Source organism: Ochotona curzoniae, unplaced genomic scaffold (assembly GCF_017591425.1).
Source record: "Ochotona curzoniae isolate NIBS_2020 unplaced genomic scaffold, NIBS_Ocur_1.0 contig_883, whole genome shotgun sequence".
NCBI classification, from domain to species: Eukaryota; Metazoa; Chordata; class Mammalia; order Lagomorpha; family Ochotonidae; genus Ochotona; species Ochotona curzoniae.
Genome location: NW_024466599.1, coordinates 610001 through 629619, shown reverse-complemented (window position 1 = coordinate 629619; position 19619 = coordinate 610001). Strand labels below are relative to the sequence as shown.

At 43.2% G+C, this 19619-nt stretch overlaps 1 protein-coding gene across 6 annotated transcripts in view; it reads left to right on the top strand.

Annotated features, from left to right (window-relative positions):
• MYT1L (myelin transcription factor 1 like) overlaps positions 1 to 19619 on the top strand; it is a 132983-nt gene that overhangs the window by 24785 nt on the left and 88579 nt on the right. For all 6 annotated transcript variants that reach the window (XM_040993907.1, XM_040993910.1, XM_040993911.1 and 3 more), the window contains one exon: positions 15613 to 15974. In XM_040993907.1, coding sequence (XP_040849841.1) covers positions 15613 to 15974 — 362 coding nt within the window. The remainder of the gene's footprint in view (positions 1 to 15612; positions 15975 to 19619) is intronic.

Genomic DNA, 19619 nt, shown 5'->3' with positions numbered 1-19619 from the left:
CAAATGTTGTCCGTATCTTGAGTAGGCAAGGACTTGTGCATCCACATGGGGTTCTCTCAGCACTGTGGAAAGGGAGGGAAGACCTGAAGGGTCTCTTAAGCCTCTGCTTCAACAGCTTGTAACTAACCCTTGTCCCTGAAAGGAAAACCAAGGAGATACATGTTGAAAACATGAAGATTCGAAGGCTTCTTGTTGGTAGCCTGATGCTCATGAAACTGTTGAGCTGTTTGAAAATTAGTGTAACAGCTTATATTTTGCAGAAACTCATTAGAAAATTGCATGCTTAAGAAGATCCCAAGTTTCTATAAAGAGTTATATTTTTCCTGGAGACAGAGAAACATCAGTATACACACAAACATAATCACAGAACACAAAGCATATATGCACACACAGGATCTTCATAAAGGTTATTGGAACTAAATACTATTAAGAAATTATATATGCATTTTAAACTTTTCATACAAAAATAAGCTTACATTCTAATTTAACCTTATATTTAATTTTCCCCTGAACTTTCTGAAGTACCCTTATACTCACATATACGTAGTTTCCTATGCCATATGTTTGTATGTGTTCCTAGACACGATCATTATCCTTTGAGTGAGGGGTGTTCAAGTTTAACTCTCCTTCACCAAGCCAAGAATTTATGTATCTCAATCTTTCTTCTACTAGAATTGAGAATACTCTACAATTGAATAATGTCTTTTTGTGTGTATTTGAGGCAGAATAGGAGATTTGGGCTTTAAGTTTTCTATATTACCTTTTAAGTTTCTCTGGAATAAATACATAGCTGTTGGGATCATAAATTCTCACAATGTTCCTTTCTCAGTTCTTCAGCTCCATCTTAAATACTGCAATCCAATAAGAATACTGGAGTAGCTTCGGAAGTACTTGGGGAAGTGACCTGGGCAGGACCAATAGGGCATCAAGTTTCTATGATGGTGCAAAATCCAAGAGGAATTTGCTGACAATACATTTCTTCCTGTCGATACTGCATATGTAGACTGGACAATTTGAGCTGCTAGTGCTAGTGTTAAACACGACTGAACACTTTCCTGGTTTCTGAGAACATCAGTATCAACTCACGCATATCCAGAAGGATAGAGGTCATACCTACTGGACAATCCATAGCCTTCTCTGGACCCAGTTCTTCCCACTAACATCACTAGGGTTGACAGCAGTGACTGTATCTCTGCACCAGTTATCCCCTGTCGAGGCATTTGTTTTGTCTGGCAAAGGTTAGTTGGCTTGACAGAAAAGCTTGTTTGGGAGGTGTGGTGTTTAAGCCAAGTTAACTGACACTTTGGCTTCGACTGCCACTTGGTTTTCTAGAAGAAAACATGGTCTCTACTGTTTCTCCCACCTCCCCATTTCTGCCATTCTGAGGTTGCTGTATTAGTGAGCTTGTTAATTATCTCAGCTTTCTGTTCATATAGGATTTCCTGAAAAACTGTTGTTAGCCTGTTTGTATAGAAGCTTCATTTGCTGATCTTACTGCCAAGAGGCAGACTCACATGGGAGTGCTCTGCCTTGACATTCTCAACATCCCAGATGTGGAACAGCATGGGAACAGAATGCCACACAAGAGAAATGAAGTAGACGGTAGGTCACTGCCTGATAGGCCAGTATAAAAGGGTTGGTGATGTCAGTCTATAGGGGAAAAGCAGCAAATGCTCGCCCTTCTACTTGACACAGCAGCACTGAGTCACTTAGAATTAGTTTTTCTTTGACAGGGTTCCTATAGCCAAAGAGAAAACCATGAAATTGCAAAGACAAGCACCCATGAAAATTCAAGAGCAGTATAAGTTAATTGCCAACTCAACAATATGTCATAGATTGGTGATCCTGAATTCTGGGGTTTGGGGAACAACTTGAGGGAGAAGCAACAGGTTGAGATGGTTCACAGAGGGTCAGTAGAAGAGGAAATCCAAGCCAAGAGGAACCATGGATGATTACAAGACTGTGAGATGAATGTGGACACCATAATGAATGTGAGATCTAAAATGGTATGGGAAGTATGTAGTTAAAATTAGAGCATGTTCAAGTTCAAGAGGTAGGCCAAACACATTTATTTATTAGCTTCTGCTGTTTTTACAAACCTTAGTATAGAGTGAAGACTGCACTTTGTACAAAATGTTCACAGCTAGAGGGATAGGTGTTGTGGCACGGCAAACCATGTGCCTCTCGAGATGCTTGCAACCCACGTCCAAGTTCCAGTTCAAGTCCTATCTCTTCCACTTGCAGTCCACTCAATGCAGATGGTGATGCAGATGTTGGCTCTAGAGCTGAAGCCACTTCTGTTCCCATGGAGACCCAGTTGAAGTACAGGGTTCTCAGATGTGGCCTGGCCCGGCTTGGCTGCTTTGGGCACTTGGAAAGTGAACCAAGTGATGACAGATATTCATATTCTCTCACTCACTCACTCAATCTCTGTCTCTGTTGCTGTGTCTTTTACACAATGAAAATAAATGATAAACATTAAATTATTCTGAAGGAAGAAGACAGTTAAATGATGTGTGATGTAGCTGTTCTATTCACCCCTCACCACCACGAAACTTGATCTTAGGCATTTGAGAACACCTGAGAGTCAGTGGTACCAGGACTTGTGTAAGTGGAGGTGAGCATGGGTTGGAATGCAGGAAATGGCTCCAATTCCCCAACTGTCCCTCCCTGCTCCATGCAGCCCCAAGGTGAGAATGGTCCTCTTGACAGCGCACGCAGAGTCGTTCATGGCAAACAAGAACACCGAACAGGCATTTGTGTCCTTCCCTGAGGTTCTGCCCAACCCAGCAGGAACACACAGAGACTTCCATGCTGTGCCAGCTGGCAAAGCAGCTCACAGAGCACAGTGGGTGTAGAGCTCCCCCAAAGATTAGACAGATGAAACAATAGGAGCAATAAAATCTAAAAACACCTTCAGAAACAGGTTATATAAGAAGAAGGAAACTTAAAGAAGAAAATCATAATATTCTCAAAGGAATGAAAAGATGATTTACTTAGAAAACAAAAACAAATAAGATATCAAGAAATGCAAAGCCCAAGAGAATTGAAGAAAAAGTTGAAGAAATATCCCAGTTAAAAAGCAAATTATGAAAAAAAAATAGGGGAGAGACATGAAGACATGAGAAAAGCAGTCCAATAAACACAATATCCAAATAGTAATAAATCCAGAAAAGAGAGGAAAACAGTAATAAAATGGTAAAAGAGATGATTTTTTTGTTGCATTTCATTTTTATAACATCGTTTTATAGGCTCTGATGTTTCCCCTTGCCCTCCCCCCATGGCGGATTACTCCACCTTATTGCAGTATTACAATTCAAATCCAGTCTTGTTTCTTTCATTGCAAGCATGTGCCATGCATAGAGTCCAGCATCTTATTGTCCAGCTCAATTCAACAGTTTCTTGGGGAGACCATCTCTGGTCTAAAGGCATAGATGGCAGAATATCATTCCGACCAATTAAAACCCATAACATAACATCAACAACAGTTTCCAACATTATGGGGTTAATTGACATTGTATTGAGTGACTGATATGTTAGAAAATGCAGGTTCTTTACCACATCCTGTGACTACTTCATTAACATTTCAATTTTAGTTTGTATACAACTGGCTTCTATCTACCTTAAAACGGATATAGGATACTATTCAGCTGTCTTGTGTCTATTTTCATTTGATTATTTAGCAGTTTATTGTGTTGAAGCATAATTTTTACTGAACTTGGCAGAATTTAGGACAGTCTAAACTGGCTTATTGCTTTAACAAGGCATATGACACCAGTTGAGCCACAGAACACTGTTGGGAGAGGTGTGCAGAGAAATCCTCCATACCCTAATTAGGAGTAATTTATTTTCGTGTCCTACATAATAAGGTATATGTGAGTCCCCACTGATCATTTCCTGTCCAGTTCTAAGCTTTCCTTGTTGTTCTCTGTCTTTGATGTGACTTTCAGAACAACACAGCCCTGCAAGTGTGCAGCGCAACAAGTGAAATTACACCTGCCACCAAGCAAACTTCCCGAGGAGCCCCAGGCCCTGTCTCTGCAAGCCCTGACATCATCAGTCAGTGGCCCAACTGCATGGGGGCCATTTGACACTGTCCAAGAAACAAGAACAAGGAAAAAGATATCTCCAGTCCTGAGCAAAGTGCTTCATAATTGAATTTATGCCCAGATAAAACTATAGAATAAAGTGGACAGATTTCAAAACTAATCTGTCAGTGCCCCCTCCCAGTCAGGCTGCAGACTGCCCACCAAGATGAGGAAGATGAGAACCCACTGGAGAAACCTTGGGTACAAGAAGCAGGAGACCATGCCCAGGAAAGAGCAAGGCCATGCCCGGTGGCTGGTGCTGGGATCCCAAGGTGCAGAATCAGGCGAGGGCAGTGAGGATAGGAGACAGATGGGATGCCCAGGCAGGCAAGGTCATCAGTAACAAGCACACATAAGTTTGAGGAAGTCATGCCTGCCCTGTGCTCTGTGATGTTGGGACTGTGTGAGCGCAGCTCAGTAAAATGATCGTGAATGATGGGCAAATGAACCTCTCAACTTGTTTCCTTGGTAAATATGTAGATACATGAAATATGGAATTCATTAGCCTTGACATTTTCAAACATATTTTAATTTAATTTAATTTAATTGTTTTCATTCCTAGTTTACACATAGTACCTGCATGTATTGTGACTGTGCATGTAGCTGTGACTGTCAAGCCCACCACCTTACATGTATTTTCTTTTCTTGTGGAAGAATGTTAGTAGTTCTTTTTCCATCTAACTGCATCCTTGTACCACTTCACCATCCTGGCTCTTCCCCATACCTTCCCTGGCTCTGGTGACCACTGTTCATTCTCAACTTACTGAGACCCATCTTTGGTTTTCACACATAAGTAAGAATGTCAAGTATTTGTCTTTCTGTATCTGACTTATTCCACCTAACATCCACCAGCTTCATTCATGTTTGTTCCATTGTATATAAATTCCACAGTTTCTTTATGGGTTCATCAGTCAGTAGACACCTAGGCTGATTCCCTGTCTTGTCTGTGGTACTAGAGCTGTGGTAGGCACATGTACAGATACTTCTCAATCTGTTTATCCTGGTTCCTATGGGCATATTCCCAGGGGCAAGAGAAGATGATCATCCAAAAATTCTATTTTGGGCATTTTGAGGTGCCTACATACTGTTTTTTGTAATGGAAAGACAGTGGCATGTAAAAGGCCCCCTTTCAAAGCAACCGCAAGAACCACAAAGAAACCTGTCTTCTTCATGGCGGCCATGCTAATGGTGAAATGCATAATCTCATGGTGCTGGTGGTGGAGATGCGTTAGCTCACTGTGCTGACTGTGGGGTGCAAATCTTGCAGTGCTAACTTGGGGTGCATATCTCACTGTGCTAATTGTGGGGTGCATATCTCACTGTGCTGACTGTGGGGTGCATATCTCACTGCTGACTGTGGGGTGCATATCTCACTGCTAACTGGGGGTGCATATCTCACTGTGCTGACTGTGGGGTGCATATCTCACTGTGCTAACTGGGGGGTGCATATCTCACTGCTGACTGGGGGGTGCATATCTCACTGTGCTGACTGTGGGGTGCATATCTCACTGCTGACTGGGGAGTGCATATCTCACTGCTAATGGGGGGTGCATATCTCACTGTGCTGACTGTGGAGTGCATATCTCACTGTGCTGACTGTGGAGTGCATATCTCACTGTGCTGACTGTGGGGTGCATATCTTGCTGTGCTGACTGGGGGTGCATATCTCACTGTGCTGACTGGGGAGTGCATATCTCACTGTGCTAACTGGGGGGTGCATATCTCGCTGTGCTGACTGGGGGGTGCATATCTCACTGCTAGCTGTGGGGTGCATATCTCACTCTACTGTCACGGTGTCTTTGACATGCATTTCTCTATAACTTATGACCTCAAGTGTTTATACATTTACTTTGTTGGTCATTTTGAGAAATATCTATTAAGTGATTTGTTCATTTTTTATCTGGGCCTTCAGTTTTTTTTCTATTGAATTGTTTGATTTGTTTGAATGTTGTGGAAGATAATTAGCTGTCCAGTAAATGATTGGCAGATTATTTTTACAATTTCATACCTGTTCTCTCCCACCTGTTGTCTATTTTCTTTGCTGCACAGAAGCATGTCAGCTGGATGTGATCCCATTTGTCAAAGTTTGCTTTTGTTGCCTGTGCTTTGGTGCTGTTTCCCAAAAGCTTGTGCCTAGGCCAACATCCTGAAACATTTGCTTATGCTTTCTTCTAGTACTTTCATGCCTTTGAGTCTTATACGAAGCTTTTCATTTATTTTGAGTTGATTTTTGTATAGAGCAATCCCTCTATTTTCCCCAAATGGATGTCTGCTTTTCTGAGAATCACTAAATCGACTCCACCTTCTGCAGCCTGTCTTTGCTACACCGTGGTCAAGCGCACTTGACTGCAGCTGTGTGGATTGATGCCCAGGTTCCTTGCCACCTGTTGGTCTAGTATTGTTTTGATGTCAGCATCGTACTGTGTGGTTCGTACCTTTGGAAACAATGTACTTAGTCTCCCATGTTGTTCTTTTTGCTCATGATTGCTTCTGGTAGTTTTGTTTCTGTACAAATTTTGATGTTTCTCCATTTTTGTGAACAATGTCACTGACATTTTGTTAGGAATTTCATGTAGATCACTTTGGGTAGTTTGGACATTAATGTGTTAACATAGGGCATCCTTCTGCTTTTGTAGGTATGTCCAGTTTCTTGTCATTGTAGACATCATTGCTTGGTAAAGTTGATTTCACTGGGGCGGGGGTGGGGAGGGAAGGCTTACTATTGTGAATGGATCTGCCTCCTTGAAATGTTTCCCAGAAAGTTCATTATTTATGTTTTTTAAAACTACTGTTTTTTGCATATTGATTTTGTATCGTGCAGCCTCACTGTATTCATTTATTAGTTCTAACAGCATTTTCTTGGTGACAGCTGTAGATTTCTCTGTCTGCAGACGGATGCTCTGCTTTCTCCTTTCCCTTCTGGATGCCCTCTGTCTCACTCTCTTATTGTATTCCTCTGGCTAGGATTTCCAGTACTTAATTGAATAACAAATGTCAAGGTGAGTATTCTTGTCTCGTCCCTGATCTTATTGCTAATACAACACAGCAGGAATTACAGGAAAAAACACGCAACAGCTTGAATGGATCCTTATTTTGGCCCAACAGGAAGGCAGGACATGATTAGTCTTCCTGTTTAGAAACTCCACAACCATGATATGGGAGAGAGGTTGAACCCCTAATTGCTGTTGTTCAGCCTTGTGCTTCAAAGAGGCTCACTCACAGTGGAGACTGTAGCAGTGTTCACCTCAGAGTCTTGGTGAGGATTTAAGGAATCCTTCCACAAGAAGATTCTAGAGGTCACCAGGCACATGTGTTCTGTAAATAGTGCTGGTTTTCTCTGGTCTGGGATTGGAACGCATTGCCCAGAATTGTGTATAAAATGCAAGGTAACCATCTTAAGGTGAACACAGTAAACTGTGAGCTGAGATGATGAAGCAGCACAGTCAAATCTCTACCTAACTTCAGCCACTGCCTGCGTGCTGAGCAACCCAGGAGGAGGCAAGTCTGTTCCAGGCCCTTCCCCTTCCAGCTGCTGCAGAGAGAGCAGACTGCTGCTCCACACATGCTTGTTTTCAGTGACGGAGCCTCAGAAGTGTTTTAAAACCAAGAAAATCACAGTGTCAGGGACAGGTGTGCTGCAAGTAGCATGATGAGGCACTGTGCTCAAAGCAGTGGTTAGACAGCCCTGTCACACCTGGCTTCCTGTCTCTGCTCCACTCCCAATCCAGCTTCCTGGGAATGGCACCCTGGGGGGGGGGGGGTGCGGGTGATGGCTTCTTGCTAAATCCTTCCACCTACACACTTCCTCTGGATTGAACTCCTGCCTTTGGGCCCAGTCCTGGCTGTGGCAGGCATTTAAGGAGTGAATTGGTGGATGACAGACCTAACATTCCCTCTCCCTCCCTCCCCCTCTCTTCCCTCATCTCTACATTTCAATTTTTTAAAATAGCTTAGAGATGAGCCTTCAGAGCTTGTAATTATACTAGTGTATGCCAGTCCATCAAGAGGATGCTATATAAAGTAACCGATTTTTCAGACGAGCCTGATGTGGAAACCTAAAACTAGTTTAAGCCAATTTAACAAACACAAAGATTATAAAAGCTGCAACAACCAAAAGAAATGTTGAGGTATGCAGATGAGTGCAGTGTTCTGAAGCAGCAAGGAGCACAGGAGGAAGTAGAAGAAATAGTCCCTTTGCAGCTTACGTCACTTAAGCAAGGCTGAAATGCTGAACCCCAGCTTTATTCTTCATTTCTAAGCTAGCACTGAGTTCCCTTTTCACTCTGTCACTGGACACTGTAAATTACATGGTACCTACAGACGGTGCTTGCCGTAATTCTCAGAGCCAAGGTCACTGCAGCCTCAAGCCTCTGTTCTGTGGCAGCAGTCTGGGAGCTGAGTGAGTGCTTTCCATAAGTACAGGACTGCTCAGCTGTCACGTGCTCACTCGTTACTGTGTTTATCAGCTCTTTGAGTGAAAAAATATATATATACTACATTCCTCTTCGTATGCCCTAGTATTGCATATTATTTTTCTCATCATTATTATCAATACTATTATTTTATGATATAGTTCCATAGGCTCTGGATTTCCCTTACCCCCTACCCAGATCCCCTCCCCTCATTGATTTCCCCTATATCAGTACAATAATATAGTCCTTCATAAACAGTCAAGTCCATCATTGTGCTATTTCAGTGTATCCTGGCATTGTAGACACGGACAATTGCAGAGAGTCCAGCATCCTATTGTCAAGATATATTTAACAGTTTCGTTGAGAGTCCAGCTTTGATCTGGAAATAGAGATGCATACTGCATTTTATCCTTACATCTGGATATGATAGTCTCTATTATACAATCACTATACATCACCCTAAATGAAAAGCCATAAAATAAAATCAATAACAAGAAGAAACAGAAATTTACAATGCCGTGAAGTTAAATAACATTCTACTGAATGACTGATGCGTCATTGAAGAAATGAAAAAGAAATTCAAGAACCTTCTTGAAGAAAATGATGCTACTGTATGACTTATGAGTCAGTGAAGAATTTAATGAGAAAAAACTGTTTTGAAGAAATGAAAATAAAGCAAAAACATCAAAATCTGGCTTCTTCTGATCTTTGTTAGTCAGATGTATCTCCTATAGGCAACAGGGTTTTGTTTTTTTAATCCAGTCTACTAATCTGTGGTGCTTGATTGATAAGTTTAAGCCATTTACATTCAGGGATAATATGAATAGGTGGTAATTTGGTCCTGTCATTAAAGCAATGGATTGTTTATTGTTTGATTTAGTCTTCTATTGATATTTTACTAGGATGTTCTTCACATCTACATTTGGTTTTGGTGGGTGCTATTCCTTTTCTCTGTCAAGAGAACTTCTTTAAGTATCTTTTGAAGGGCAGTTCTGGAAGACACATATTCTTTGAGCTTTTCTTTGCTGTGAAAGAATTTTCTTTCATTTTTTAAGACAAAGGAAAACTTCACTGGGAACATTTCTCTGGGCCGACAACTTTTTCCTGTTAGAATCTGGAATATATCACTCCATTCTCTTCTGGCCTGTAGAGTTTCCTGTGAGAGGTCGGCTGTGAGTCTGATTGCAGTTCCTCTATATTTAAGTTGATTTTTTTTCACATGCATATTTAAGGATCTTTTCCTTATATTCAACTGAAGAGAGCTTGATTATCATGTGTCATGATGAATATCATTTTTGGTCAACCCTGTTGAAAGTTCTGTGCCCCTCTCCTGTTTTCTATTTCCCAATTTTTCTCCAGATTTGAGAAATTTTTCTCTATTATCTCACTGGACACATTTTTAAACCCAACTTCTCTTTCTGCTCCTTCTGCAACTCATAAAACTCTTATGTTTGACCTTTTACTAGTGTCTCATAATTTTTGATTACTTCTTTAGCTTGATCCAGCTCAGCTTCCAGCTTTTTGATTGTTTCCCCACTGTGAAAAGAAATATCTTCCAATTCTGAGATTCTTTCTCCTGTTTCACTCATTCTATTATGGAGACTTTCCGCTGAATTTTTAATTTGCTCCATTGTGTCCTTCATTTCCAACAATTTGGCTTGATTTTGTTTTGGTGTTACTATTTCCTGTGTGACACATTCGTTAAATTCCATGAACACCTGCAGTGTGCTTCTCTGATGATAAGAAACAAGTGCTTTTAATTCTGTATCCTCCCATTTTCTCTGTGTCTTTCTCAGTTAACTCTGAGGTTACAAAAGCTTTTACTCCTTTGCAGGGAATTCTTTAGTAATATTCATTGTGCCTCTGTCTTTTCTTTTGTTCTTACTCATTGCACTTCTGTGCCAGAGTCCAGCTCCAACCAAGTGCAGAGCTCGAGAAGGGTGCATGGAGTAGGCATAGAGAAAAAAGAAATAGACCACTATGATTTCATGATCATAATGGACAGTGCAAGAAAGCTATCCTTTTATTTACATAGAAGCCATCACAAACTCTGGCACTGACTTTTCATACCTGATCAAGTGGGCATTCCTAAAGATAATTCTGCCATTTGTTTCACCTTGAGGCAAGAAATCGCCCGTCCTAACCCCGTGGTCAGGGAGTTCTCAGTAGACAGCACGTATCAATCAGTAACACATTCCTACTACAATCCTCATTCTACAGCTTAGTCTTGAATCAGTGAAGGGAGGAAATGCATCACAGAAGGAGGGACTTAAAGATCAAGGGTGGTCAGTCGAAGCAGCAGAGACGGAGACAACATGAATTGTGAAAGGCCCTTTTGCAAGACATTATCTGCAACATCAACTTCCAAGCTCGCATTGATAGTAAAAATCAACTCAGCAGCAGCAAACAATGCCTAAATAAATTACAGAATTCTCAGTGGGGTGGTCCAGTGTCCATGCCAAGGGAGGTAGAACTGTCTTCAGGTGGTTGCAGAGATACCCACCAGGTCCCGGCATGCAAAAGAAAATTCCTCATGGCCTTGCCTGCAGGGGAATAGTTCTCTTCACACCTTCATGGCCTCCATACCCACAGCATGGACCCCAGTACTTCTGGTTATCAGATTCTTCTCCTTAGGGCAGGATTCTAAGCTGTGTCACCCATAGATTTACAATTAGAATTAGTTATTATGGTTGGTAGCTGGTTCTTTATTTGCAGTCACTTGTGCCACTCCCTCCAATGAGTTCCAGGTCTGTGCTCTTGTGTTAAACTTCCACCATGGTCTCCAGAGCCCCAGCTCCTGGCTCACCACTCTCCACCTTCTGTAATCCCATGACGTGACTGCACCATTGCCTGTACAACCTTTTCCCTCTTCTGGTTTGAGCAGTTCCCAGGGTTAGGGAGACACCAGGTATCCTAAATAGCCAGGTTGTTGGTGATGCTGATGTTGCCAAACCTTCTGACAGTTTGATTCTAGCTCAGTGCACACACAGCTCACTCTTGTCCCACCAGTCTTTGCCACACAATACAAAATGGTGCCTGATGTGCTACTGGTGGAGTTCTGGATCTGCTGGTCGTTAGTCTGGGAGCTACCCGAACCTATTTTGGATGGATCCTGTAGGATTCCAGATCAGTGCAACACCCTCAGGCAGAAAGGAGTTTGCTCCCAAGTTAGTGCATATATAGTTCTGTCTCATAGCCTTTGCCTTTCTACATAAATGGCACCTGATGCAGTTCTGATGGGGATTTGGGATGTGTAATCTACCATGTTTTGCACCACCTGTTTGGAATCTGCTGCTCTCTCTGCCTCTGATTGAATAAAAAAATTCAGCATGGCAGGCAGTTCTTTGGGTTCATGGGTTCAGCTGCTGAGCTCCCAATGACCTCCCCTTCACACCTGGCTGATGGTGGAGCTCAGATTGCCACCCACTGACTGTCACTGGGGTATGTGGTCACTGCAGCACTGCACTGTTGTCCCCACTGCTTTCTTGTTTCTGTCAGTCTCCAGGTGCTCTTCTGCCATTGGCCTGTGTTCTCTTGTTTCCTGGAATGTGCCCTCTCTGTTTCACCCTGGCTAATGATTCCCTGTTTAGAAGTGTCCTTACCTTATTCCACCATCTTGATTCTAGTATTGCGCATCATATAGCACACAAAGAGTGGGAGGACTATGAGTAAACATTGCAGCATCTGTCAAATGGTGCAGACATGGCCCTGGCCTTCAGGGCACCCCCACTCTGGGCATGGCCAGAGCCTGCAGCCATGGCTGCTGGAGTACATGGGACTCCTCTTGAGGCACCTGCAGGGGCCCTACTCTCTGATGTCCTAATGGCCAGGTGTACTGGCCTCCAAATCCTTGGTGGCCCTAGGTGAAACCCAGTCCTTCTTGCCCTAATCATGGTATCGATCTTAAGAGAAACTTTCATGCCTGCACTGAGCTTTGTCGTACTACATCTGCATGGAGCAACAAGGGAGTCAAGTGAAATAGGCAGCAATTATGTGTGTGATGGCAGGAAAGAGGTGAAACAGGAGCCTCCATGCCATTCAAAGCTTCTTGTTACCAGATGGATGGAAAGAGCATCACCAAAATCATGAAAGCAGTTAAGCTTGACTTTACTTCCTAGCAATCTGGATTGATTTCACAGTTAAAGGTGGGAATGGTTATCATGTTTGTGTAACAAATATTGGTTGTACAAAGCACCCTGTATCAAAATCTGGTATCAGTGAACTGAGAAGAGAGATGAGATGGGAAGAGAACAACAGTCATTGGGAGATCCTGAGTAGACCTGGGAGAGCAAGCCTACCTGCTGCTGCACTCATTGGTTTGGACAGAGGGCTACTGTGAGGGGAAGATGGCTGGTGGGGACCGAGACTGGCTGTTTCAAGGAAGAGTGCCAGGCCCCAGTGAAGAGGATTAACTCAGATTTTCCCAGGTGTATGAAAACATTCATGCCAAAGAAGCCTCGGAAATCTGTTGGTTTCATGTTAAAAAATAACATAAGCAAGTATATTGCTTCTGTGCAGGCTGGGTGTAACAGTTGCTATTCTTGTCTTCCTGTGTGTTTAGGGGATGATAAAGTATAAAAGGCAGGTATTATAAGTCATCCAGGTATTGTGGGGCTGACAGAGCCTGAGAAATTACTGCACTATCCTCATTTTGCCAATAAAACAGCTCCAGTCCCAGCTTCTGGCACAGTGCTGCATCAGCACCCCGGCCCCAGTCCCGGCTCCTGGCGCTGTGCTGCGTCAGCACCCCGGCCCCAGTCCCAGCTCCTGGCACAGTGCTGCGTCAGCACCCCGGCCCCAGTCCCAGCTCCTGGCACTGTGCTGTATCAGCATCCCTGGGGCACAGCTTACTACAAGTTTCTCTGAGAAACGCAGAGAAGCTTTCCATGGATTCCCACTCACTGGGCAGTCTGGCTATCTACCCTGTCTTTCAAGTTGTTGATGTGAAACTGAAGCAGTAGAATGGATAGTTCTAGAGCTGCCAGGAGCAGCCTGGTTGCTAGGTAACTGGATATGTGAAATATCATCATGACAGGAGTAAGTCGTGATCATCATGTGTATTCACAGCAGCCAGTAACATTCGTTGAGTACCTAATATGCAGGGACTGTACCATCCTCTTAACTATGTATTTTTCAATTCATTCTTCAGTCATGTAAGATGAATGTTTTATCATTTCACAGGTTGATGGTGCTAGGGTGCTTTGGAACACCTGTCCAAGGTGCCCAGTCAATAAAACCAAGGCACATTCACTTGGCCACCGAAGCCAGCCAACTGGAAGGGTCACTCAGTCAATGAGCCCCACCTTAGCAGGAAAGAGAGGAAAGAGGCCTCCCCTCATTTAGGTGTCCCCTGTTTCAGACAAATTGAGCACATCCTGTACTCACTTCCCTATGCCCCCCATCTGTTGCAGCCTAATGTGGCTGTGAACTTGGCTGGGAGAAGGGGCCCTCCCCTCAGGACTCAGTGCCTTTCCCATGGACTGTGTGATGGTGGCTGGAGACGTGTGTGCTGGCTGCTCTGCCCTCCTCTCTCTATCTGCATCCACTGTGTGTGCTCTCCTGCTTCCTGGACATTACCTTTCTGACATGCAGATTTGATTGCATTGTTGAATGCTTGAATGAGCTCATATAACTCCATGCTTCCTGCATAAAATAGACTCTCACAGTATCCCGCAAGGTCAAGCTGACCCTTGTGACTCAACTCCCACCTCGCATTTCTTCTTCCCATCTCAGCCTCACACACTTTGGCTTTCTGAGCCTGTTAACAACACCTGCTTATTGAACCCACATCTTTTCAAAGTTGTTTTGCTTAAAGTATGTTCTTGCCCTCCTAGATTTGGTTTATGTACACTGAAGGGTTCGCTTGCAGCCTCACTTCATCCTGGAGACCCCACGGTTATCCTCCTCATCAGCTCTTCTTTCTCTCATGGCTTTCTGTTTTTGTTGGACTGTTTCTTATACTCAAGCATCCCACTCAACAAGCACTGGTTGAATGGCTGTGACATGCCAGGTATTTGGTGTAGTGTGAGTGACAGTGGTGAGCATCAATCTAAGTTCTAATTGGTATCCCAGAATTGTCTGTTTCCCATGGGACCAGAGCCCTGGAGTGAAGATGTGTGCCCAGCACAGGGTACAACAAAGAGGAGTCTTCCACTTGAGTGAGGCCTGCAAGAGCCATGACATGCCCCACCCAAATCTAAGCCCTGCAGAGGGCGCTGGTCAGGAAGAGAACACACGTCACATTCTATACAAAGGGAATGTTTGCCCACAGCGCTTTTGTCTCTGTGTTCCCCTCACCCCTTATTCCTTGTAGTGTATATTTGGTTTTCAGGAAGAAGGAAGCTGAATTAGCAGGATGACTTTGGAAAACTTCCCCTTGTTAAAGAAACATTGTGAATTCCCATTTTCAGGGTCTTATCCAAATTTGGACCAATTTCAGCATAATCTGGTGTTGACAGTCAATAAGAATGAAATCGTTTTCCAAAATGCTGAGTAAGGGATAGTTGCTGAGACTGATTATCTGTGCAGTGTTGTAATTCAGTTATTCCCAATAAAACCAGTAGCAAGCACTCACAATTCAACTTGTTAGAGCAGGTTATTGTGTTAAAAAATAGATCAATTTTATTTGTGTAACCCACAAATCCAAAGATATGCATATACATAAGCGTTCTTAGGTTTTACATAAATGTGCATGTGTTACTATATCATGCAAAAACTAAATCTTGTTTTAAAGGTACATTACACATAGTATTTACTTGGTAAAATGTTTAATAGGTTGTTATATTATTAAATGCACACAGTGCATATTATGCAAGTTTTCTATAAGTCATCTTCATGGATTTTTCTAGAATTTCTATGTTAATTGTAATTACTGTAATGAGGCTATTGGAAATATACTAAAAGTTACTGGGCTAGACAAGTGCAGGCCATATTTGTCCATGAGTATTCCATGTACAGGTCTTGGCGTATGTGTGACAACATGTAAAAGCACACATCTGACAGCCATGCTAGTGATGTTTAGCTGAGCCTTAAACGTCTTCATCATAAACTCCTCTTATGCTAATCTCCAGGTTGTAACTCAGATCTTCCCTTTCTCTGTGTCTTTTAATCAGTGTATATGGTTGTCCTTTGGCTAAGAAAAGAAAAACACAAGATAAACAGCCTCAAGAACCTGCACCCAAAAGAAAACCATTTGCAGTAAAGGCAGACAGTTCCTCAGTCGATGAATGTTATGAAAGTGATGCTACTGAGGACATGGATGAAAAGGAGGAAGATGAGGAGGAAGAGTACTCAGAGGACAATGACGAGCAAGGGGATGAGGAAGAGGAGGACGAGGAGGTGGACAGAGAGGAAGAAGAGGAGATTGAGGAAGAAGAAGAAGATGATGATGATGATGAAGATGGAGAAGATGTAGAGGATGATGATGAAGAAGAGGATGATGAAGAGGAGGATGAGGAGGAAGAAGAAGAAAATGGTAATCTTTAAAATATTGGTAGTGTTAAGCTGTGATTTGGATCAGTTTTTCAAAATGAATTGCCTGCTGTTAATATTCATGATACATAAAATGGATTGAGTTAACTGTCGGAAAAGTTAACCTCTACTTTACTGAGTTTCTTCAGGTTGTCAAACTTCATTTAGTTTATTTCAGTTAAACTGTGATTCAAGTGGATTATCATATCGATGTACTGAGTTGTTTGTGGTATACGTAATAAGAAGGCTGAGTATAGTTCATACGTAGTTAAGCTAGTGCACCTGTTTCTTGGTTGCTTTAGTCAAGAGATACTAGCAATTACGAAGCAATGTTGGTGGGCAGCTTCGGCCTACATCTCCTGGTGGGGCAGAAATCCTGAGTACAAATTGGCATGTCAGCTGGGAGTATGGGCTTGGGTGCCAATTATCAAAGCTGTGCTTTCATGACTGCCAAGTAATTGGGGTGAACAAAAGTTCTCTCAGAATTAGTTGATTGGCTTTTTGTCTGCCCCTATGTTTGAAAACCATTTTTCTGACCTAAGGTGTCCAACACCTTAGAAACACAGGATTCGGGTGGATGCAGTGAGCGTGTTGATGGTATTGAGGGGAATTCGTACGAGATCCTCTTCATCTTGGGTCCAGATTTCTCTTGGAGTCACCCAAAAATCTGACTTCCAGTGCTTCTTTTCCAGAGCAGAGAGGCATTTTCTGAACAGCTTGTGTATAGTCTTCACTGGCCCAGGGTTCGCATGATGGGGATGATAGCATTTGATGAAGAGGTGAAGGCAGTTTTTCTTCTCATGCTTCTCCATGCACTCAGAAGCTCTTCCCAGTCAGGATTCTGGGAGGGAATTTATGCACACAGAGGACAGAATCATGCATCGTTGACTGAGACAGCTTGCCTCACAAGTCCTACTAGTTTATACTGGATTTTATGCAATAATCCTGGACTGTTAGAGTGGCTTAAGATTCTAATGAGAACGAGTTACCAATTTATGTATATACATAAATCCATACACACAAGTAAATTGCACAAATTTATTTTCACAAGATATTTTCATCCTGATACTGCAGAGTGCTATGTGGAGAAGGTGTAGTGGGATTTACAAGAACCCAAACAATGTAGTGATCCTAAAACCACCAGTTTTGTGGCATCATGCCCCACTATCATTAATGAACAATTCAGAATGAAGGGACACTGCACTGTGAAATATGTAAAGAGCTTGGGCGAAGACCAATTTGGGAAATTACTGATATGTGTGGCTGGGGGTGACACCCTAGCTGTTAAGGTGATGGCTGTGGTCTACACTGCTCTTTCTAATTCCCATCCTGTGTTTGGAAAGCAAGAGACATTAACGTTTAGGTTATGAATATCCTGTGTATAATGGATTAAGGAATGGGATTTGTAAATATACATCTTTGAACCAAGGGTTTAAACTAAATTTTAGATTCTGCTATCCATTTCTCTTTTTTAATTTTATTTTTAGTATTGATTACTAGTTAAGAGGGATGCATGCCCATGTGGGCCTCTGATTCAGGTAGAAAGGGTCGAAATGTGTACTAGGTGGATGAGATAAATATTTTAGTTCTGTTTTTTTCTTCTTCCTCCTGTGTCCACAGAGATTAGGGGAACAGGAGGCCCATTCCTGTTATCAAACTGCATCAGTGCCCAGGGATGGCAATGGTCATTTGATGTCGCCTTAGAGACCCCAGGGTGGGGAGAGTGTGGGTTGCTGCTTGACTGATCTTGATAGTTTTGAGAAGTTGCCGGCTTCGTTGCACCAAGATTGAGAAAATCTTCCTAAGGTCTGTTGGCTGACCAGATCTACTTTGGTGTATCCAGACATAGATGTTTGCTGCAAAGCCTGACCAGCAGAGTTGTTTAACTTGTTTTGTTTTCCATCTTTTGATGAGGTACACAGCATCCTCTGTTGGCTTAGGTGAGCTGGCTTTCATGACTGTCATGTACGTCTGAGTATGTTCTCTGTTGCCTAGGTGTCAGCAGCTGAGAAGGCCCAGTCCTGATACCTGTCTCCAAGGTCGGACCATATATCTTGCATTTTCCCTGAGGCTCAGGTTTGAATCCACTGATCCAGTTGGGGAGTCTCCCATGAAACCATGCCTGGAGAATCCTCAGACTTGACCTTTGTGCGTCCCAGTTTATGTAAGGTCAGATGCAGCTTCCTGCTCAGTTCCTCCCTCAGCCCCATCACTCACACACACACTAGTCCAGACTGGCCCACGCCCGACCCATGCCAGACACGTACCAACATGCGCTCCTTCTTTACCTGGCATGTCCTGCCCAGCTGCATCTCTCATGCTCACCAACGGGATCTGTGCCTAGCAGGAGAGTCCTTTTCCAGCTCCAAATCTCACACATGGCCCCCAGTCCCAGCCTTAGCCAGACTTGGCAAACTTGGCAGATGCTATGGCTGGCCTAGCCCAGCCCATCCTTGGCCCGGGTTCTCGTGAATGTTGGTGAGTTCTGTGTTCTTGCCTTACTTGACCCACCACCAGTCGCAGTTCTTGCAGACTGGCAGGTGCTGTATTCCCACAGGGGGAGACTCTGAAATAGCTTCGGAATATGACTGCACAGAATTTGTCTGAGCACTTAGAGTTTGACTTGAGCACTTAGACACACCTGTTTTTGAAGCAAACTAACAACATTTTACAGGAAAGAAAATCCAAGACAGTGGGCATAACCAAAGGCGTGAGATAGATCCATCAAGGACACCTTGCCGAATTGCAATGTAGGTCCCAGTGTCCTAGTGACCTGACCACAGCTGGCATGCTGACCTCCTCTCAGGGGTCCAGCAAGGGTGGAACTGCAGCCTACAAGGAAGCAGCTGTCAGAAAGTGAACACCAAGAGGTGGCAGAATGCAGAAGAGGATTAGTAACTGATTTTTGGGTGCCCATTGCACAAATCATCCTTGGTACTAAGGGGACTGATGGCAGACTCCGGCCTTGCTCTCCTGAGATGCTAGGCTGCCTCCTACTGTACATCTCATGTGCTGACCATGGTTAGCCATGCCTTGGGATGGGTGGACCATTTTCAGAGTCCCAGGGAGCCATTTGGAAGCAGCAGCTTTCTGGGAGGGCCCGCACTGCAGCCTGCATCAGGTCTGGAGGGGCACCAAAGGCTTGCTTGATTTTTGAGTTAACTGGGAGCCTCCCTCTGGCCCACCAGGAGCAGGTCTTGAGACTCCCACAGGCATCATGGAGAGAATCTTTCCTTGGAAGCCGCATGCAGCCAGTGTCACCGGTGGACATGCTGGGTGATCTCTTCTTCAGTTATCCCTTGACCCACCTGAGTCAAGAATCTTTAGCTCAAATAACAGTACCGCTTGCTTGGTTGGGCAGAACAAATCTCTAGTAGGGTTGAATTTATTAAAGCAAGACAGTGAAAGGACTGTGGCTGTCAGCCTAATGTCTGTGTCTTCACTTGATGAGCACACTTATGGTGTGCAATTGTTACATTTAGTGCCAAATCCACCATTGAAAAATGTATATTAATTTTCTGCTATACAAGCAATATTTAAAAAAATTTTTATTTGTAAGATAGTTATAGAGTAAGATGGTAGGAGAGAGGAGGCAAAAAGAGGGAGTGAGAGAAAGAGGAAGATCTTCAACCCACTGGTTCATTTCCTG